Source organism: Papaver somniferum, chromosome 9, assembly GCF_003573695.1.
Source record: "Papaver somniferum cultivar HN1 chromosome 9, ASM357369v1, whole genome shotgun sequence".
NCBI lineage: Eukaryota > Viridiplantae > Streptophyta > Magnoliopsida > Ranunculales > Papaveraceae > Papaver > Papaver somniferum.
In genome coordinates, this window is record NC_039366.1 from 154,969,235 (window position 1) to 154,992,743 (window position 23,509).

The 23,509-nt window shown below is 39.2% G+C and overlaps 2 protein-coding genes across 2 annotated transcripts; both read left to right on the plus strand.

The window, feature by feature from the left end:
* The first annotated feature begins 3,116 nt into the window (after window positions 1–3,116).
* LOC113308197 lies at window positions 3,117–9,809 on the plus strand. Its single transcript, XM_026556676.1, has 2 exons — window positions 3,117–3,288; window positions 9,352–9,809. The coding sequence occupies exons 1-2, from the start codon at window positions 3,150–3,152 to the stop codon at window positions 9,618–9,620; spliced, it is 408 nt and encodes a 135-aa protein (XP_026412461.1). The 5' UTR covers window positions 3,117–3,149; the 3' UTR covers window positions 9,621–9,809.
* Window positions 9,810–18,287: 8,478 nt separating this feature from the next.
* LOC113312748 lies at window positions 18,288–19,199 on the plus strand. Its single transcript, XM_026561486.1, has one exon. It carries the CDS (start codon window positions 18,288–18,290, stop codon window positions 19,197–19,199), a length of 912 nt encoding a protein of 303 aa, XP_026417271.1.
* Window positions 19,200–23,509: the final 4,310 nt, after the last annotated feature.

Genomic DNA, 23,509 nt, shown 5'->3' on the forward strand with positions numbered 1-23,509 from the left:
TAAACAAATACCAAAGGGAATTGCCACTAGTCTGAAGTTATTCAATTACTGCCTACAAAAGTACAATAAAGATTGGTAATGGTACAAAAGAGAGAATAGGGTTAAGTGGGCATGCATGTGTTTGACATAAAGTGAACAGTACCCAAAAGAGAGTGTTGCACTTCTGCTGACAAAACATACCTGCTTCCTTGCAGACATCTCTGCTCTGCTAAAAGCAGTAGAGAGGACGACTGAGGTTAGTGAGTGAGATAAAGAAAAAAAAAACAAGTCAGATATTTCAGAGGTGGTGATAGATGCAAGCAAGCAACAAACAAAACAAGGATATTTAATTGCAACCAAACAAAGTAAACAAGAAATGCAGTAAGCATTTGTTACTACTGAACCAAAAATACAACCTTATTTTTATAGTTTCTATAGTTGCATGTCTATTGCAATTTCTAATTATTACCTGTATTAGTTTCTAAGACCCCTTACTAACAGAAGTAACAAATTATCACACAATAACAGAAAAATGGGACTTAAAATAGAGATATTACCTGGTGGAGGTAAAGGAAACTTGAAAGATGGATCACGCACTGCTTCGGTCAACACTCTCGAGTCATGGGCAGTGCCTTCCCATCCAACCACTACATATAAAAAGTACATATCCCAATCACATATCGCAAGCACGTTTTGGGAACATTCTCCTCTTCCCCTTCCTCTATACGGTGTTTGCTTCTCGACTGAAATGCTCGCACTAATTAGAGTGCCATCCAATGCACCAAGGGCACCTTTAAAAGCACCTTCTCTGAGACGTTTATGTCTTTTAGTTATAGCTGGCTTGTCAAATATATTAGGTGGAGGAACTAAAACTTCAGCAGACCAAATCTTCATAGCAGTCAACACTTCATGAAAATACTTACTAACTGTTTCACCCGAATGTTGAAAGTGATGTAAAATTACACGATTTCTACAGTTGTGCCCAATTATGTATAAAAACATCGCCATCTTCTCCTCTACTTCTATATATTTACTATCCTCTAAAAGTCCTTTAGCTCGGAATTCGTTACATAATAGGGTAAAAGGAACCTTACTCATTCTCAATAGGTTGTACATATCCCTCGGAATTCCATCTAACAGCTCTTGGGTGAAACCTTTTCCCGTTAAAATTGACTTCTTGTACTTCGGGCGTACACGCCGTTTAGCCTTCTTAAGTTTCTTCACTAACAAACATAAAACTACTAATTGAGATAATAAGGTTTTCATTTTCCTGAAAAGACCAAGTAGATTAAAGAAACTCAATTTCAATACTACTAGCTACTGAGAAAGTAAACAGAGTATCTTTCTTTTTTTTTGCAATCAGCATTGTTGTCCTCATTATGGATGAAAGATTAACTTGACTTCAAAAAATCTACATTGTTATTTTATATGTAACGGGAGAAAGGCCGAGAAAAAAATACCTGCTTTAGGATCCAGTGATGGAAAAAAATGTCTGCCTACTGAGATAATGTATAAGGTTATATGCGAACTAGCCCTACAATGCAACCAAACAGCATTTGTATAAGCAAATGTTTTCCAAAAAGAGAAGAGTACAATAAGAGAAAACACATAGCAGGTAAAAGGCTTAGATGGCGCTAGCACATCATCATTTTTTCAAACTAATGTCGAGGTCTCTGCATCAAAAGCCGCGTTGCACATTAGATGGTGCTATCACATACGTTCATAAATACTCTAGTACACAGTACATAAACCTCTTTAAACCAACACAAACCAATTAAAACAGTTAAAAAGAAAAGAAGAATTTTTATATACAATGATCAAATAAAACTATGGAAGATTATAAAAAACCAAAGAAATCACTCATTTATTAGTCATTTGTAGACCCGTGTCTAAATGATCAAATTAAATCTAAATCCAACCATAAATCGTTCATTCCATTACTGAAATGTGAAAACAATGCAATAAGATCTTTTACCCTTTTTTTTTTCTTTTTTCAGTCATGTATTTTATCGAACACTTGGTGCGACGTTTTGTTTAGAGGTTTATATCCCCTGATTCATTTGAGCTCCTTCAAACTACGTAATTACAGAAACCATAAGAAACCCAGAAAAGATCTATCACTTCAGAGAGAAATCAGTAAACAAGAACCCAAGATTCAGTAGAAACGCCAGAAAAATTAATTGATAGAACCCAAGATCTATCACCAGAAGAACCTACAATTAACATACTCAATCCCTAATTCAATATAGCAGAACAAACCCTAATAAAAAAAATTAAAATGAAAACGAAGAACCCTAATCTGAGATAGCAGAAAAAGAAAAACAAAATTATTAGCAATTACAATAACAATGATGATGAAGAATTATACCTGATGATTTGGTAGCACTAACCAGGATATTATACCTGAAGATGATGATGAAGAATTATACCTGATGATTTGGTAGCACTAACCAGGATATTATACCTGAAGATGATGATGATTCAAAAGGAAGCTTTTAGATGATATGAAACAGATCAAAAGATGAGATGAGGTGATGAAGGAGAATATCAGTTGAAGACGAAGGAGATATCAGATGAGGGCGATGATGGAGATCGGGTTTGGTTGTTTATCTCCCATCTCTCCTCTTGACGGAACAAACGAAGAAAATGAGAAAAGAAGAAATGTAGTTTTTTGATATAATATCGAGGGCATTTTTGTCAATTTCTATGACTCAGGGGTAATAGGCACCGACTCAGGAGCATTTCCATGCCTGACTCTACAGGGACCGAGTCAGGGGTTAGGCACGACTCAGATGCCGAGTCAGATGTTATAAAAAATGCAAACCAAACAGTCTAAGTGCTGACTCGGTGCGAGTCAGGGGTTGACTCAGATCCAGACACCGAGTCAGCTGCAAACAAACAAGGTCTTAGCCTGAAGAAATAGAGACCCAAGCGGTACCAAACCTCAGTCCTCGAGTGTCCAGTCAAAATTTATACGGCATGAAATGAAATAAAATGGATCAGCTTTTTCGATACAGTGGATAAGCTGCTTTATCCATGGATGCAAAAATAGGACACCAACGCTTATAGGTTCGGATATTAAACCAGTTGAGAAGAGGAACCGTTGGATGTTTAAATCCGGAACTGAAGTGAAGAACCATTTCTTATTCTAATTTACTTATTTTTTGTTTATGGATCTTCAAATTGGAAATGTAATTAATTTGAGTCCTAGAATCAAAAGGAAAAGGAGTTGTACATTTTCTTCGGCGGGTTTAAGTTCCCCTTATTGTTCTAAATCTCCTCCTGGAGAAGAAGGAAACAAGGATAAAGGTAAAGTATTCTTTTCTGAAACTATGGTTAATTTTTTGTTGTAGTAATCATGTGGAATTGATTTAGATCAGGTTTATAGATAGATTTTATTTCTAAAGAACTAGTTAGATTTTGTTGCATGAATTACTATTCATAATGTTATATTGTCACGTGGATGTTTTTTTTTTTCGTAACCTTTAAGAGAAACATTGGAAATACTTATCTTCCTGTGCTGCAGTTCAAGATATGAACTACTATGAAGACCCATATGTTTTTAAAAGCATTGGGTTTTCCGTTTTTCTTTTGATTTTGGTCGGGTAATTTGGCAAATTTAGGTCTCAGTTCCTTCTTAGAATTCATGGAACAGATAGATAATCTACACTGTGTTGGTTAAACTTCAACATATAAGTCACTAACAAGCTGGTTAGGACAAGATTAGGAAATTGATGTAATTCTAAGGGAATTAAAAGTCATCTAGTTCTAAGAAAAGGAAAGACATGTAATAAGGTAATAGGACTAGGAAAAGGAATTCATAGTTCTATATATATATGATCACCAAAGTTGTGGTTGATCATATGAGCAAGATTAGAGCTTGTGTTTAGTTTTGAGAGATTTTCTAAACATCAATAAAGAGAGTTGTCTTTATATAAGCTAAGTTTCATCTTGCAGTTGCCATTAATTGGTATCAGAGCTTATTTCTGAGCCATGGAAAGCGAAACCACCATTGTGGGTGCAAAACAGTTCACGCCACCATCAATACAAGTTCCAATCCTCAACGCTACAAACTACACAGTATGGGCCATGAGAATGAAGGTACTGATGAAAATCTACAAGGTGTGGGATACAATTGAACCAGGAACAGATGATGCAGATAAGAACAACATCGCTATAGGTTTACTCTTTCAAGCAATACCAGAATGTCTTATTCTACAAGTTGGTGAACAGGAAACTTCAAATAAAATTTTGGATGCAATAAAGGCACGTAATCTCGGAGTTGATCGAGTTAAAGAAGCCCGTCTGCAAACCTTAATGTCTGAATTTGAAAGAGTGAAGATGAAATACACTGATACTATTGATAGCTTTGCAGGAAAGCTATCAGAGATAGCCTCAAAAGCTGCGTCACTTGCACAATCCATTGATGAAGATAAACTGGTAAAGAAGTTTCTCAATAGTTTACCAAGATCCAAGTATATTCATATCATAGCTTCTCTCGAACAAGTCTTAGATTTAAAGAAGACTAGCTATGAAGATATAATTGGAAGATTGAAAGCATATGAAGAGAGAATCCTTGATGAAGAAAACAATGGAGAAACTCAAGGAAAACTCTTGTACACAAACTCTTACCAACAAAACACTGCGACAAGAGGAAGAGGTCGTGGAAGAGGTGGTAGAGTAAACAGAGGCCGAGGAAGGGGAGGAAGGTTTAACTCACAAGATTGAACAACAAGTCAGAATGATCAAAACCAAGGGAAAGAAAAGAAGGATAGATCAAACATTATTTGTTACAGATGTGATAAACCAGGACACTTCTCCTCTGTATGCCCTGAAAGAATACAAAAGATGGAAGAAGCAAACAAGAATGAAACAAGGGAAGCAGATACAACTCTTTTCATGCACGAAGTTGTATTCTTAAACGAAGGGAAACTAATACCAAAGAACTACGAATCAAAGGATGGTGAAGAAGGAATCTGGTATTTAGATAATGGAGCCAGCAATCACATGACTGGTAAGAGACACTACTTTTCTGAACTCAATGAGAAAATCAAAGGACAAGTGAAGTTTGGGGATGGATCTTCTGTAGAAATTGAAGGGAAAGGATCAATTCTATTTCAGAGAAAGACCGGAGAACAGAAGATTGTCACAAACATCTACTTCATCCCAAACTTACAAAGCAACATTCTAAGTTTAGGACAAGCTACAGAAGTTGGATGTGATGTTAGAATGCGACAAGATTATATAACAGTTCATGACCCAAGTGGAAGACTTTTAGTTAGAGTCTCACGTTCACAGAATAGACTCTACAAGATAAGTCTCATGATTGGAAGGCCATTGTGTCTGAATATGAGACTGGAAGATCAGACATGGAAGTGACATGCAAGATTAGGACACATAAGCTTTAGAACTTTAAAGGCAATGTCTCAGAACAAGATGGTTCGAGGGCTACCACAGATAAACGATGAACCAAGGATTTGTGAATCATGTTTAGTTGGGAAACAAACGCGTCAAGGTTTTCCAAAAGCAACAACATTCAGAGTCTCAAAGCCTTTAGAGCTTCTTCATGCTGATTTATATGGTACTATTACACCACAAACCCTTGCAAATAACAAATACATATTTGTTATTATAGATGACTTCTCAAGATATATGTGGTCTATTCTTATGAAAGAAAAGAGTGAAGCATTTGACAGATTCAAAGCTTTCAGAAATCTGATAGAAAAAGAGTTAAAAGAGGAAGTCAAAATACTTAGAACTGATAGAGGAGGAGAGTTCACTTCCTTAGAGTTCAACAAGTTCTGTGAGTCAAATGGAATCAAAAGGCAACTCACAGCACCATATACACCACAACAAAACGGAGTGGTGGAGAGGAGAAACATGACTCTAATGGAGATGACAAGAAGTTCTTTAAAGACTATGCAGGTACCTAATTATCTATGGGGAGAAGCTGTACGACACTCCACATACCTAATAAACAGGATACCTACGAAATCTTTGAAAGACATGACTCCATATGAAAGTTTGCGAAAGAGAAAACCAAACATAGATCATTTAAGAGTGTTTGGTTGCAAAGCATACGCAAAAGTTGATTCTGCAACTCTTAAGAAACTGGATGGTCGATCTCAGACTCTTGTGCATCTAGGAATTGAGCCTAGATCCAAAGCTTACAGATTATTCAATCCAACAACGAAAAGAGTAATAGTGAGTCGAGATGTGGTATTCGATGAAAAAGCAAACTGGAACTGGAAAGAAACTAATGATGAATCAAGTAGGGATCCAGGAATGTTTCACATGAGATGGGGTCAAGTAATTGATGAAGGCGAAGGACCCATAATCATCAATACCAATGGAAACAATGATGTTAATCAAGAAGAAGAAGAGAATAATGAAAACACTGAGAATAACGAAAAAGAAGAAGAAGAAGAAGAAGAAGAAGAGGAAGAAGAAGAAGAAGAAGAAGAAGAGGAGATCGATGAAATAACTCAACCCATTCCACTGCGAAAATCAGCAAGACAGATACAAAAGCCACAGTATCTGGAGGATTATGTTCTTCAAGCTGCAGAAGAATGTGAGATTATGCTACTTTCTGTTAATGATGAACCAAGGAATTTTCAGGAAGCAAAGGTCTCGACTAAATGGACACAAGCATGTAGAGAAGAAATTATTTCAATCAACAGAAACAAGACTTGGTTTCTAGTTGATAAGCCAGGTGGGGTAAAAGTGATTGGTCTTAAGTGGATCTTCAAAATAAAACGAAATGCTGATGGTACTGTCAATAAATACAAAGCAAGGCTTGTAGCTAAAGGATATGTACAAGAATCAGGCATAAATTTTGATGAAGTTTTTGCACCAGTTGCTAGAATTGAAACAATACGCTTATTAATTGCAGAGGCAGCATCAAACTCATGGGAAATTCACCACTTAGACGTTAAGACAAATTCTTACATGGTGAATTGCGAGAAGATGTGTATGTTGAACAACCAGAAGGTTTTGAAGTAAAAGGACAAGAGCATAAGGTTTATAAGTTATCAAAAGCTCTATATGGTCTAAGACAAGCTCCTCGAGCCTCGAATACAAAGTTAGATCAAATCTTAAAGGGAATGAGATTCATGAAGTGTTCTAAAGAAACTTCTGTATACAGAAGAGAAGAAAAGGGAACGCTTCTTGTGATTGCAGTCTATGTAGATGATCTATTTTTGACTGACAACTCCCTTAAGGTGATCAATGAGTTCAAGAGAGAAATGTCATCAAAGTTTGAGATGTCAGACCTCGGAAAACTCACTTATTACCTTGGCATAGAAGTCCATCAAGGAGTAGATGGGATTCAGATTAAACAAGAAGCTTATGCAAGGAGAATTCTGAAAGAAGCAGGACTTGAAACTTGTAATCCAACTAAGATACCAATGGAGTTTGTACTTAAAGTTTCAAAGGCACAAGAAGAAGCTGAGATTGATCCAACGAGTTATAGAAGAAATGTTGGATGCATTAGATACTTGTTACACACAAGACCATACTTGGATTTCTCTGTGGGAGTAGCAAGCCATTATATGCAGAGTCCACGCAAGTCTCATGGTGATGTAATAAAGCAGATATTGAGATATCTAAGAGGAACAATCAGCTGTGGATTGAAGTATGTTCGAGGAGGATCAAAAGGAATTGTTGGGTATAGTGACATCAGCCATAATATTGACCAAGATGATGGAAAAAGTACAACTGGTCATATATTTTATCTAGGAGATGCACCTATCACATGGTGCTCACAGAAGCAAGACACAATAGCTCTCTCATCCTGTGAAGCTGAGTTTATGGCTGCAATAGAAGCAGCTAAACAATCAATATGGCTTCAAGAACTGTTGGGTGAAATCAAAGGAAGAGAACCTGAAAAAGTTCTCATCAAGATTGATAATAAGTCTGCAATTGCACTCACTAAAAATCCAGTGTTTCATGGGAAGACGAAACACATTCACAAAAGGTATCATTTCATACGAGAATGTATCGAGAAGGAGATCATCAACGTTGAACACATACCAGGAACTGAGCAGAAAGAAGATATATTGACAAAGGCATTAGCTCGGATCAAGTTTGAAGAAATGAGACAATTGATTGGAGTACAAGATATGTCACGGTTAAGGTTGAAGCTTAACGGGGAGAATGTTGGTTAAACTTCAACATATAAGTCACTAACAAGCTGGTTAGGACAAGATTAGGAAATTGATGTAATCCTAAGGGAATTAGAAGTCATCTAGTTCTAAGAAAAGGAAAGACATGTAATAAGGTAATAGGACTAGGAAAAGGAATTCATAGTTCTATATATATATGATCACCAAAGTTGTGGTTGATCATATGAGCAAGATTAGAGCTTGTGTTTAGTTTTGAGAGATTTTCTAAACATCAATAAAGAGAGTTTTCTTTATATAAGCTAAGTTTCATCTTGCAGTTGCTATTACACTGCACACGGTGGATTAAGCTCCATTCACTGTAGATGCAAGGCATTCACCCAAAACGGGTCGCCCATCAAACTGATATAGGGAATCCACATGGGCTGCCTGCTGCAGATTCAGTGGTATCGAAAAGATATATCTCTAGATCTAATTAACTTTACTTTCAAGGTTGTTAGCTTTACTCTTATTCTACTAAATAGCATTAGAATCGAGGTCATAAACTTCATTCTCTGCGGGTGCCGCAAATACTATGATCCTACCTTATTTAACTAGAGATGTTTCTTCATGGAACTAACTAAATAAAGTCTCCTTTGATAGCTGTTGTTAGTGGTCGAAGATTTCAATAGCAGTTGGTAGGTTTGTCAAGTTTCAGTTTGAAGAGGAGTGGAGTGTGAAGCAGTAAATTAACTACCCCTTATGTGTGCGTCAACATTGCAATTGTGGGTTTATCTGTACAACCCAATCTCTGCAATCCAGTAATACTATTTTACTGTACAGTAAAACCTCTATAAAATTATACTCTATAACGGAATAAACTCCATAAATGAATAAAAAATTCTGGTCCCAATATAGCTTAATCTTTGTAAAATTTACCTCTATATAAGAATAAACTCCATATAAGAATAATTTTATATGGTCCCTATAATATTCTGACACAAAGGTTTTACTGTACTACTTAAAGGCACAGTGATCGTTATATGGAAAAGTAAAATTCATCCTGAGGATGTATATATACTCTAGTACTGTTAGGCAACTACAGCCCTAGTCAAGGAATGAGGTTTTACTGTAATACTTAACCGTAACTACACAAAAATCGATGATTGATGTGGCTCTCCTTACCGTCTTCTAATCAGCAATATATTTTCTCATCCTCGAGCATGTTTCTATAACTGGACTTGACGCATTCTAAAACTCTACAAATGCGCAGGTGATAGGTCCTCAACAGACTGGGACAAGGCCTGGTCAAGTTTTAGAAAGCGAGGGAAGATATCCCTCTTCTCACAATTCAATCCAAATAAGTACGTGAGCTGGAATCCAAAGCGTTCCAACTTCCCATTGTCTGAGGAGGTTGATCCTATCAAAAGAGCTGAAAGATCAAACCTCATGTTATGGACTAGTCCAAAGTTCACTCTAGCTGGAGCCATTGTTGTGGTCACCTTGCTTTTGATCTACACACTTCTAGCTCCTATGAAGTAATGTTTGCTGGATCAGTTTGCAAATGTTAGAAAAACAGGTCTATGCAGTAAAAACCTGACATTTATATATGACAACGAAATGATCAAACACAATTTGTAAATTGTAAGTGCAGCGACAACTCTATTACATTTTCTATTATACTGCTTTGCACCCTGTATCTATTTGTTTCTCCAGATGAATTTGATCAATCAAAGCAATCCAGATATAAGTGATGTTTACTATTGTACATTGCTAACCTGCCACGCTTATAACTCAAGATCCTTTATGTGTGTTCAACGGACTCTTTAAGGAATCAAATTGATTGGATGAGATTCTAAAGCATACTTCTAAAGCTAAACCTCCAAATGCATAGTATGTTTCATACTCAGCCCATGAACTTGCTATGTAAACATGTCTTCTATTTTGGGTCACTTTGGATGATTTCAATTTGACGTTAACTTGTCTACAAGTAAACCAACAGAAAGAAAGGAAGGTTGTTTTTAGGCATACCAAAAACTTTCAAGACATACAAAATAGTTTTCCCATCCTAGGTGATCTTACAAGGGGTGTCTCTTGGGTAGTTCAATTACCTATATACCCTTGAACCTAAAATCAAAAATAAACTATCCTAAACATCTCTTCTTCTTCCTCCATCCAAATCACTTTCCTTTTCTCTCAGAATTTTTTTTCATCACCGTAATTAATTATCGATTCGTGAAAATTCGATCATCGGTTAAATTGAACTATACAATGGATCGTACAAAGAAAAAATCAAACGTCGGGTGTTCTAAATCCTCTTCCAATCCATGAATTAAAGAAGAAGAACCAATTGAAGATGAAGGTGTAAAAACTATAATTGAACCAGAAATTGAATCAGAAATTCAACCATTTAAAGCTTCAAATACTGAAATGAGGATAAGAAGGTATTCCCTACAAACCCAATCTTTTATTTGTTGTTTTCATGGATTGAATGGGTTAAATTGCTAAAAACTTAGGGTTTTTGACGGTTACAGTAGTGGGTTCGGCTGATAATTGAGTTGAGTTTTGAGCCAAACTTTTCTTGAAATTTCACCCTGAAAGTGTCTATGAACAGTTCGGCTTAACCGTACATGTCAATTTTTAGCCGAACCCAAAATGTGTATTAAATACGTCCTAGAACAGTGTCAGGTTCGGCTAATACCTTGCAAATCTTCCCGGCCGAACCTGAGAAGTGAAATTTACCCCAGGTGGTTGTCAGGTTCGACTGACTCGATTAGATCACTTTCAAGCCGAACCTGTCTCTGTAAACACTTCGAAAATATTGATTTGCAGGCTCTAGGTTCGGCTAGCTCGTGTTGTTGAGTTATCAGCCAAACCTTCTCTTTGCACACTCAAGTTTTTAATCTTGTTTTGGCCATAACTTTTTCGTCCGATGTCGGAATGACCTCATTCTTTTTGCGTTGTGTTTTTCTTTTCATTCTCTTGAAGTTGAAGATAAGATCTCATTGATTTTAATGAGTTTAATATGGACCTTGGTATTCTCCATCATTAGACTTCACTTTCTTAACACTTTTAGTAATTTCCACTTTTTTTGTTTTGTTCGTCCTATGAAAAGGCTACACAATAGAAAACATATGTTATAAAAAACCTAACCCCTAAATGTGTATGAATTTAAGTGTTTCATGGAAAATCAGTATCATGTTAGGTTGATGTGATTTTTTGAATATGAGCCGAAATTGGAAACATATATAGTTCGGCTGATACGATATTTAGAGTGAAAACCGAACCTAACTCTGAGGAATATATTCGGCTTGTTATTAGACTTTAATATAAGCCGAACTAGGATCTTGCAAATAGGTTGGAAGTTGGAAAATGAAGGTTTGGCGTATAACGTTAACAAATTCAGCTAGCCGAACTGTTCATCAATTTAGTGGGTTCGGCTAATATTTTCAAGCCGACATAGTCCTGGTTCGCTGAACCATGATGAAAAATACAATTTTTTTTTGATGATTTCAAGCTACAAAAGTGAGATTAAACATAAAATAGAAGTGTACATGTGTGTTAGAAGCATTGGGTTCCTCATCTATGTATTCATCATCTGGATTTGGCTCATAAAATCATCTTGAGTTTGGGTTTGTGTAAAATCATTCTCATAATCTAAGAAATCAGCCATTTCTGGATCATTGTTGTAGTTGATATGTATTTTCCTAGGTTTTTTAGATAAAGAATGACCCTCCTCATCATCCATTGAATCAAGAATTTTTTCTCACTCCCTTTTCTTTCTCTCCTTCTCAATAAAAACTTGATTTTTTCCCCAAATTTTTTCATCTACCCAAAACTTTATAATTATGAATTATCTTAATCACTAAACAAAAGTTTTAATCACTAATCCAGATTACTATCACTAATACAGAAAGGGCAGATTTGCCATTATAAACAAATTTAGTTAAGGAGGTTTCTGATTTTGTTATTTGACATCCTTTTTTGTCTTTATTCAGTATGCCTAGAAAGATTTAGGTATGCCTAAAAACAGCCTTCAAAGAAAGTGCCCATGAAATTCATTTTACCTTTTGTTCTCTTATAATATGGATCAGAAATACAGAGCCTAAAATAGATTGTATTTCTGTACTTCTTTCTCCATCATCCTTGCCAAAAGACAACAACATAGTAATTAGCTTGTCTGCTCTTATGAAAGGGTTTAGTCTATTCCTTTTAATTTACCGATCAAAAAACAAAAGGATTTAGTCTATTCCTTAAGCGACATTAGGTTTGAAAGATGTGTAGCAAAAATAGTGGAATTCCGAGATGGCAGAATTTTGTTAGGCAAAACATGAAGCTGCTTAAGTAGTAGTTCTTAATGTGCACACGACTTTGACTCCTCTTGTACTGTTTCTGTTGTTTCTTTCCCACGTAATAATCATCAAAAGGTTTTACCTTAGCTTTCTAATCTAAATATATATATCAAGCCAGAAAACCAAGCCTTACACGCATTCATGAATTTAGCTAATTTCATCCATGTTTAATTTGATCGAACAAGGAAATGATAGTTAGAGCATTAAACAAACAATATTGGGTGTTAATGATTAATGTCCAATTAAGCATGATGGGAAAAGAAACAGATGAATTTTATCCTCTGCACTTTGTATAAATCTTTACATTTTTCATTTTTCACTCTTGGGCGTCTATTGGCCTGTCTTATAGCTAGCATAAGAGTTTTAAGAAGTTGCCTAATTGACTTGACTTGGTTCCTGGATACGATTTTAGTGCAGGTTTCAAAGTCTGAGTTGCTTTTTTTTTTTGTTTTTTTTCAAAGTCTGAGTTGCTTCTACTGAGTACTGACTATTAGTCGACTCAGAACACACTTTGCTGTTTGTTATTTTACTCTTAAACGATTTATGACTCACTGAAGAACTCAACACTCGAGAATTATAAACTGCCACCCCAGTGCAGTGGAGTCGAGTAAAGATGCTCTGAGATGCCTCCCAAAAAAAACCTTGGTTCCCAAGTAATTTGGGTCCCCTACAAACAGGAAACTTCTATAAATTGGACTCAATTTTGCTCTATTCTTCAGTCTTATCCTCTCGATCAATTAGTAAAAACTTCCTCTTTCTTTCTTCAGAACCTTAGTGTTTTCTTCTGATATTCTTCCCCTATTCTTCAAATCATCATCTTCTTCTTCAGAATTTCTTTTCGCTTTCTCTTCTGATCTTGAAATATCTAGTCTTTTCTTCGTCCTCTTTTTCAGAAACTAGAAATTTTTAGTCTTCTATTCTGAGCTTGAGATTTCTAGTCTTTTCGTCTTCTGACCTTGAATTCTCAGTGTTTTTTTCCAACCTGCTTAATTATTCCTGCACATCCATTGAAATGGAGAATAGGCCAACTCTGTCGCTGAAGAAATCAAAGCGATTTCCCCCACGGCGTGGACAAATTACGTTCAGAATTTTGGGGAAATTCGTTAAATCCGTCAATAATCTAGCTTCCATGGCGATCAAAAGAAAAGGAAGTAGCAGGGGAGGAGGCTCGAAATCCTCTTCTGCAGCTCCAAGTACTTACGCATCAGAAGGAAGTGTTGATGTCTGACTCATGAAAATTCTGGTTCCTCTGAATTTTATGTAGACCTTGATGGCTTGATCTCATCTCAGTTTTTTTGTTGTCTGGGAATATTCCCAATTTTATGCTCTGTATAGATTGAATTCTTCCTAGAATAATTCTTTTTTTCTTTTTGTTCAATCATAAATACAGAGAGGTAGAGCCTTTTATTCGCCCCTTGCATATCTAATGTTAGGAACATCTTGTTCTTGTAAGATGTTGGTTTTGTTAGTTACTAAAATCGAACCTCTGTTCTGTCGCTCCAAACAAGACTTGTTTTACTGGTTTTCGGGGGAAAACCTTACCTTAGTTTGGAGGGGATTTTGTTGTAAGTTTGGTTAGGGTTGTTGTTGTTGTCTTCCATATTATTGGGTGTTGATCTTCTATTCACTTGTGTCTATGTAAGAATTTGTTCAGTTTAATTTATAATGAAATCTTGTTGTAGTACTCTTCAGAATTTCTTAATATGATTCTGCTCTGTTGTTGTATGGAGAAAATGAAATACGGGTGGTTTTTCCGACACAAATGTTTTTTTTTTTGTTTTTTCTTTGACAGAAACAAATTTGATTAAAAAGATCTGAATGTCACCAGAAAAGTGACACCAGATAACAAAATTACATGGACTAATGCATCACTGCATTCCAATTACATAGCAAAGTACTCAAATGAAAATCAGAAAATAATTGCGACTTCAAACCCCAATTAAACATCAAACATTTTACATCCGGAATCAGTTGATCCAAATCCTTCTTCACATTATTATGAAATCTTGCATTCCTTTCATTCCAGACACACCACCAAATAGCAAAAGGCAAGATACTCCAAATTTTCTTTTTTCTGTTTCAAGATCTCCTTCGATACTTATCTCCCCATTCCCATAGATTGGATTTCACATTTCTAGAAAGAACCCAATTGATATCAAAACTTTTGAGAAAATAAGACCAGATATTTGTATGCACATAATTCATCACTCGCCACGTGTCTGGAGAGGCACACGTGGAGGACACACAGCTCGGAGCATCGAGATATGATGCCACGCGTGGATACCCAAGCAACACGTTTCATCAGTATGAGATCATCATCTGATGGATCTGAGGGCTGAGAATCGAGGAGCATTGAAGGAAAGGGTTACTGCGAAGCACTGAAGAACACCCAAGGGTTCACTTTATTCCATCTCGAGAGGGATTCAAGATCAACGACAAGGGTTGGTACAACTGACGCAGATGTGACAGGGGTGGCAGGCAATTAGCTGGCGCGTGCAGACGACCCAACCACCCGCATTAAACACCCTAAATTAGCATACGTGTTAACCAACCTGTGGAGGGTGAAGAGGCGACTCATCGTCACCGAGTATAAACCGCTGGGGGCCTCGGTTCAGAACGAGGATACCAGCGAGATCTGCACAAAAAACAAGAAGATAAGATTCCAACGGCCTCTGACGGTGGACCCCATGTACCACTACTATAAATACCCCTCTCCACCAAGAGAGAAGGGGTCGACCAATTGAGAGAAAAACTAGAGAAGAGTTTAGGAAAGAGAAATAGGAAGAGTAAGTATGGTTTATATTCCCCATGGCATCGTTATTCACCTGAAAGTCATTCGACTATCTTTGTAATCTCTCCATACATAGTGAAACCCTCAACCCCGTGGATGTAGGCCTTAGTGCTGAACCACGTAAATCATTGTCTCATTTACATTTCAGCACTTACTTTTTGTTATCATTATTATGTCTTGTGATATATGCTTCAGAACTATGTAGAATAATTGTATCGATCCCTCACGACCAGACAAGGACGAGTCTGAAGACTCTGAGTCGATGAGTCAACGTGATCCATGTCGTTTTATATTTACATTATTCTACGTATTGTTTTATCGGCTCAAGCGAATATTGTTTGTGAACACGTGGATGCATTCGTAATGTATGTGTTCACAATCTGGCGCTAGAAACAGGGACTTTGTCCCGGTAAAAGATTTATCTTTTGTTGTGATTTTACCCTCTTGGACTCTCAGCGCTATTCCATGTGAAATAATGTCTTGAATATGTCTCCGTCGCTTTGTTATATTTCTTCTCAAAAACATTATTTTTTATAACAAAAGCCCATCAGATCTGATTTTCCCTCGGATCTGACTTATATTTTGAACCATTGTAAACCAAACCGTCAGGATTTATTCTTTTCAAGTTTATGCTAAGTACTTTTCAAACTGCGATTTAGATCCGTTAGCTTCGGATTTATGAACTTTAGATCTAACCTTCATTTTGAAAAGATTCTCTTTGAAACCTTAAAGCGTTCGAAGGGATTTCCTTCAGGCTCATTCATAAGTGCTTTCTTTGTATTTAACCCGTTTGATTTGAAAAGAGTTTCCTCCAAGATGATCCTGCTACGGATATGTGCTTTCGTCGGATTTATAAGCTTTCATAGTCCCTTTAACTTTGATCAATTAAATAAAACTTTCGAATGATCGCATGTAAAACCATTTAAGTAGTCCATTACCTCTAAAGAGGGGAATAACAGTTGGAGTATCTCTTTTTACCTTCGGTGTCTCGGATCCATGAGTAGATCTGTGTTTTCAAAGTATTTGGATCTCTCCAGATCTCCATTTTTAGTTCTCTATCTCTTGGAAATTTTCGATCAAGTTACGCTTTTGGGCCTACACGCTTGACTAGCTTTATTAACAGGATCCACATGGATATCGGATTTTCGATGATGTTTTACCTGTGCAGGCAAGGAAAGCAAAAATGGAAAGCATGAAGGATGCAGGAAAGGCTAAGGCATCGTCCAAATAAACACCCAGGACAACACCAGTCATGACACGCAACAAGCAAAAGGGTGAAAAAGCGAAAACGACAAACCAAAATCCAGACACTGTGGAAATCACCTCTCCGTCAAATACCAATGATGTAGCAGCAGCGGCTCTCAAAGCAGCAACCGATGCAGCAAGAGCTGAAATAGCAAAAGCCGATGCAGCAAGAGCAACGGTAGCAAGAGCAGATGCAGCTAAAGCCGAGGCAGTAAAAGCCGCAGCAGCTGCCCACGTCCTTGAGCAACGGGAAGGAGTTGCAGAATCATCAATACCACAGCCATCCTTCGGGATGCCGCCAACAAATGAGCAGAATCAAACTCTGCCAACAACCCATCCATTGCTGACAAGAAACAGGCCCTTACCCCCGCAAGTGGAATTACAGATATTGAACACCGAACCTCACATCCCCCAAATCCAAACGGTTGATGAAGATCATACCATGGCCCTTGGGGGAAGGGACGACTCGGCACCCCAAACCAAGGATCAAATCATTCCCCTCTGTTGATGGCAGAGCTTGAGGAGATAAAGAAGAACCAAAGGGTGTACGCAGAAGCAGTGGCATTGCTGGCCCCAGAAAACCAAGAACTCAGAGATAAGATCGCCCAAAGCTTGGGAGCAACTCACCAACAAAACGAAGCCTTGCACGAAGCCAACTCTAAAGCATCTGAGCCGAATCATGACCGAAGAATGGTCGTGACAAATGCAGCAAATCCCGAACCATTAAACCGAAGACCAACCAGAGGAAACAGATCCAGTGATCCAGATTACGTCCTAGAAGACTCGGATTATTTCGATAGCGAAGATCAAAGACCAAGGCAAAACCCAGCCAACGATGATCATCATCGTGCCATGGAGGACCTTCGTGCCGAAATGATGGCAGAGATCAAGCAACTAAAGGCTAGGCAAGGAGGGGGAAGACAGAAGAGGTGATGAGGGAAGCAAACACCACACCACTGACCCCATGACTGGCCAAAGCGTTAATCCCCCAGAAGTGCCCTGTTCCAGCATTCGAATGTTACGACAGATCCAACGATCCGGCAACGCATCTTCGTTATTACAATCGTATCTTAGCCTGATGGGAGCAGGACGATGCAGTCATCTGCAGATATTTTCCTTCAAGTTTAAATGGATCAGCACTATCTTGGTTCGACAACCTACCGCCCAACTCCATCAACTCTTATGGCCAGCTCACTGAGAAATTCTTAGAGACTTACATGTACAACAAGGCTGTCAACGCAGGAATGGACAAGCTCTTCTCGCTAGCAACCGCTTACAAAGAGACAATCAGGGAGTATACCGACAGATGGCATAGGATTTTCCAAGCCATAGGAAGTGTAGATCCAGTGGTCAACATCAACTGTTACAAGTGGGGACTAGATAGAATGAGCCCGTTATTTGTAGAGATCCACGGAAGTGTCCCCAAGACAGAAGGTGACCTTCGGGTATTCATTGAAAAACATGCCAGGCTGGAGGAGATCCAACAGGAAAACCCTAGGGCCCAAGCTCAAAGATCTCATCGAACTAATTCTGTAGAACAAACCAGCAGATCAAAGAGAGGCGGTTCGGCTGAACGTCCTAATGATGATAAAAGAGGATGAGGATGACAGTTGACGTGATGATCGGAAATTCGAAGATCAAGTCTTCACGAAGCTAAACACAAACTACACGCGCATCCTGAGGGAGATCAAAGGCAGAGAAAACCTTGAGTGGCCATGGTCCAAAGGGAAGCAGACCCCTAGGTCCGAAAAATCAAGAGATTACTGTGAATATCATTGTTTCAGTGGCCACCAGACCGAGAAGTGCAAGAATCTCAAGATAATGATCCACAAGTTGATTGACGAAGGTGACCTCAAGCAGTACATACAGAAGGCAAATAACGAATATAGGACTAAGCGAAGCAAGCAAGTTCAATTGCCAGAGGGTAACCGAACACTCAACAACATCTCATGTTCCGAAGCTACAGGACCCTCGCTAACAGCACAGATAGGAAAGAGATTGAGAAAACAATTCGAAGACTACTGTGAATTATATAAAATCGATGGGGTAGAAGTGGACGAACACGAGCAATGGATGAACGCGCCTATCACCTTCGACGCAGAAGACATCGATGAAGATATGGAAGATCACAACGACCCTTTGGTCCTTACCTTACCAGTAGCAGGATGCAATATCAAAAAGATCCTCATTGATGGAGGCAGTTCAGTTAACGTTTTATTCTATAATACACTCAAGCGAATGGATCTTAACGATGAACAACTGATGTCTTCGTATTATACCATCTACGGATTCAATGGGGCACCTACAAAGCCGTTGGGGGACATTGTTTTGCAAGTGGATGCAGGACCAATGAAAGTAGATACTCGATTCAGTGTAGTAGACGCTCCTTCTCCTTATAACGCCATCATTAGCCGAAGATGGGTGCACAAGCTCAAAAGAGTAGCAGCGACCTATCATCAGTATCTTAGATTTCCAACACCCGAAGGGGTAATGGAAATAAAGGGAGATCAGGTCACCGCTCGGGAATGCCAAGCTATGCAAAACCATCTCAACAACGAACAAGATGAGCAGCGGAAATCTCGAAGAGCCCGAAGCAAAGAGGCCGCGAAAGAGAAGGAAATTGATCTTTATCTCGAAGAAATTTCTGGAAGGAGCCTGACGAAGGAGAGTATCGTTCTAAACACTGAGGCAAGTACTTCGATAGCTAAGGAAGCTGAAGAGCCTACCAAATAGCAATTAAAGAATGTCCCTCTCCCAGGGGAACCAAAGCCTACATTCACACCTATAGAACCCGTGAAAGAGATCAACATAGGGACTGAAGAAAAACCGAAGATGATCAAGATGGGGACTCTAATGGATGAAGAAAGAGAGACTGCTCTAATCAAACTACTTACGGAATACGCGGATGTCTTCGCATGGAAGTTAGGGGATATGCCAGGGATTGATCCGAAGATAATTCAGCACGAACTTCGTATAAATCCAGGCACGCCCCCCTTCAGACAAAAAGTATGAAAGGTAGCACCAGAGTATCACCAAGCAATTGAGAAAGAGCTCCACAAATTTTTAGAGGAAGGATTCATCAAGGAGGTCAAATACCCTACATGGATATCGAACATGGTCATAGTACCAAAGAAAAATGGGGGAGTAAGGATATGTATCTACTTCACCAACCTCAACAAAGCATGTCCGAAGGATAGCTACCTGCTCCCAAGCATCGATCAACTGGTGGAAGCTGTCGAAGGATACGAAGAACTATCATTCATGGATGGATATTATGGATACAACCAAGCAGCCCTTGCTGAAGAAGATCAACAACACACGACATTCTACACCCCACACGACCTCTATTGTTACACAAGGATGCCCTTCGGACTTAGAAATGCAGGGGCAACATACCAGAGGATGGTTGATGCTATCTTCAAGCCTTGGATCAGGAACACCTTAGAAGTCTATATCGATGACATGCTTGTCAAAAGTAAGTTGCGCAAAGACCACCATAAGGACTTGAGGGACATTTTCGAAGCGATGAGGAAACACAACATGAAAGTAAACCCGGAAAAATGTACATTCAACGTTACATCAGGCAAGTTCCTCGGATATTTAGTAACGAAAAGGGGCATCGAAGTCGATCCAGCCAAGATACAAGCTATCGTGGAGATGCCATCTCCGAAGAACCTGAAAGAAGTTCAAAAGCTTAACAGATCCCTAGCAGCTTTGGGCAGGTTCATCGCCAGGTCATCGGACAAATGCAAGCATTTCTTCAACATCCTCAAAAAGGGAAGCAAGTTTGAATGGACCACAGAATGCGAAGAAGCTTTCCAGAAGATCAAAGAATATCTCGCAAAAATTCCAATCCTACAAAAACCCGATCCCGATGAGGTCTTGGCCCTTTACATAGCAGCTACAGAGGACGCGGTCAGCGCATAGTTGGTCAAAACTAACACGAAGATAGAACAGCCAATCTACTATGTCAGCAAGACACTCAATACGGCAGAAAAAAATTATACGAAGATCGAGCAACTCATCTTGGCGCTAGTATGGGCCACCCAAAAGTTGAGGACTTATTTTTTGACTCACTATATTCGTGTTCCGTGCAAAGCACCGTTGGAAGCTGTTCTCAAGAGCGCTGGGAAAGTGGGAAGGATAGCCAAGTGGAACACTCACCTGGACCAGTTCAACATTATCCATGAAATCCAACACTCCCAAAAGTCACAAGTCCTGGCAGATTTCCTTGCAGATCTACCCCTGGATAACGACGAGGAAGTAAGGGGCATACCAGAAGCAGACGAAGGCAAAGACCCAATCGACATCCTTGAACCCTCAAGCCAAAGGCGATGGGAGGTCTTCGTAGACGGATCAAGGAATAGAGAAGGAGAAGGCATCGGCATCGTAATCACTACCCCCACCGGGGAGAGGATTGTGCATGCGCTGAGGTTGGAATTTAAGGGGCACACCAACAACATCGTAGAATACGAAGCTGTAGTACATGCTCTGCGTTTAATAATAGAAATGGAAATAACCGATGTGCGACTGACAAGTGATTCACAACTAGTCATACGACAGATAGGGCTAGAGTACAATGTCTACGATGACACCCTCTCCGCATACATGGCTTTGGTCCAAACCTTAGCCTCACAGATACCAAACATCAAATTACGACACCTATGCAGAAAAGATCTTAGGCACACCAACGCCTTGGCATACATATCATCCATGCTGAAGAATGAGAGTGTTAAAGCCATAAAAATATCAAGGGTGTATGAACCTTCGATCACCCCACAACAGTCCTTTGATACAAATCGTGAAGACGATGTAGGGGAGGACATTGGTGACGATGATGTGGGGGAAGACATTGCTGAAGACTTCATCGAAGACGACATCATGACAAGGGAAAACGAAGACGAGGACTTCAGCAATGAAGAAGACTGGAGAGTCGAGATTCACCGTTATCTTGGAGAAGGAATGTTGCCAACAGAATTGAAGCAAGCTAGGAAAATACAATCAAAGGTAGGAAGATACGATCTTCGTGATGGGATATTGTACAAGAAGTCATTTCTTGGACCACTGATACGATGTCTATCCAGAGATGAGGGGCATCGTATTTTGAAGGACATCCATTACGGGGACGCAGGTAGCCACAGCGTAATGAGATCACTGGCGGATAAAGCAAAGATGCAGGGATACTATTGGCCCCAGATAATCCGAGACGCATCCAGGATGTCCAGGAGATGCGAAAAATGCCAGCAGTTTGCTAAAAAAATTCACGCTCCTGCCACAAAGTTGAATTCGGTGGATAGTCCCTGGCCATTTTCAAAGTGGGGTGTACACATCGTTGGCCCCTTTATCGAAGGATCAGGGAAAAGACGATTCTTGATCGTAGCCACAGACTACTTCAGCAAGTGGGTAGAGGCCAAAGCCTTACCTAGAATCCGAGACGTGGATGTTTTCACATTCATCTTTCAGAACATCATTTAAAGGTTCGGCATTCCCGCAGAAATTGTCTTGGACAATGGCAAGCAATTACAGGGGAAAAACATAGATATGCTCTTCGACACTTTCAAAATCATGAAGAACAAATAAACCCCCATCTACCCCCAGAGTAACGGCCAGGACGAGGCTACAAACAAGACCCTTGGTCTCATTCTCATAAAGCAATTGGACGAACATAAAGGACGATGGTGCGAACAATTACACAACGTTCTATGGGCATACCGAACAACACGAAGATCTTCCATAGGTGAATCACCATTCCTCCTTACGTACGAAGTCGAAGCAGTCATCCCGACAGAAATAATCATGCCAACTACGAAAACCGAAACCTGGGAGAAGAACCTCACCACAGATATGATGTTGGAAAGGATCGATGATCTAGAAAAAGAAGAGAGACAACACTTCAAAGGATGGAAAAATACCAACGAAGGTTAGCCAGAGAATACAACAAGAAGGTTAGGCTTAGGAACTTTGTAGAAGGACAATATGTGCTTAGAACCATACCACAATACCAGCGAGAGAAAAAGTGGGGCAAGTTAGCACCATCATGGGGAGGACCGTTTATAATACACGACATTGCCGGGAATGGATCCTACTACCTGCGTAATCTAAAAGGAGAAGTCCTCATACACCCATGCAATGCTAAATACCTCAAGCCATACTATTCGTAAGGCAATGCAGTTCTGCACCTGCGTGAAGAGTACCAGAAGAAGAAAAAGACAGTGTATCCGCTCGACGTGTTTCTATCTCTGAACGAGGCGTAGCAGACCTCAACCTATCGATCAAACGAACGAACTTTTGCAAAAACTATTGGGGAAAGTAGTCATATACAATCTCTCCGGACTCCCCTATCAGCGTCTATAAGTGTAGGACCATGGGGAAGGCATCCGAAAGAGATACCCAACCAATTACAAGTCAGTGGTTCAGCGGAATGGGTGCATGTAAATATTCCTATAACGCACCACATATCCGAGGACGCTGCCCCGACCCCCACCGTCTGGGAATCCTCTGGCTAAGGATTAGCCAGCGGGGTGACAGGTCCAAAGACGATCACGAAGGTACATACCTTCGGCATCGTTATCAAACACTTTTTGTCATTTTACTTAGTTCACTTCTTACTACAATTACCTCTATCTGAAAAGAACAAACTGAACTAACAATGCAGGTAAAATTGAAACTGTACATACTCAAGCAAACGATGATCTATTCCATAAAAGTTGATTACAAGATCGGGAAATGTACACAAGAAACACAAGATATATCAAAAAATGGCCCGAAGCCGAGTAACCAACAAAGATCAACTTTCTGTGACAAACAAGGGAATCTACTTTTCTTTTGATGTTTCAACATGACCTGCGGAGTTTTGTTTCTGCGACGAAGGTACGCTTCCACCCGAAGAAGGACCCGAAGAGTGAGTTAATGGCTCAGGCATACGACGACGAGGGTAATTCTTGACGATGCCATGTTCTGTCTGGAGGTCATGCTCAATCCGTGCAATAGTCTTGTTAATCTCTTCGGTCAGCTGGAAGCGAGCCTTATAACCAATAACGGTG

Excerpts from the sequence above, each read along its gene's own strand:
- LOC113308197 (XM_026556676.1), top strand. The coding sequence starts at position 3,150 with ATGGATCTTCAAATTGGAAATGTAATTAATTTGAGTCCTAGAATCAAA. Across the intron at positions 3,289-9,351 it reads AGAAGGAAACAAGGATAAAG|GTGATAGGTCCTCAACAGAC; the intron begins GTAAAGTATTCT and ends ACAAATGCGCAG.
- LOC113312748 (XM_026561486.1), top strand. The coding sequence starts at position 18,288 with ATGATCCACAAGTTGATTGACGAAGGTGACCTCAAGCAGTACATACAG.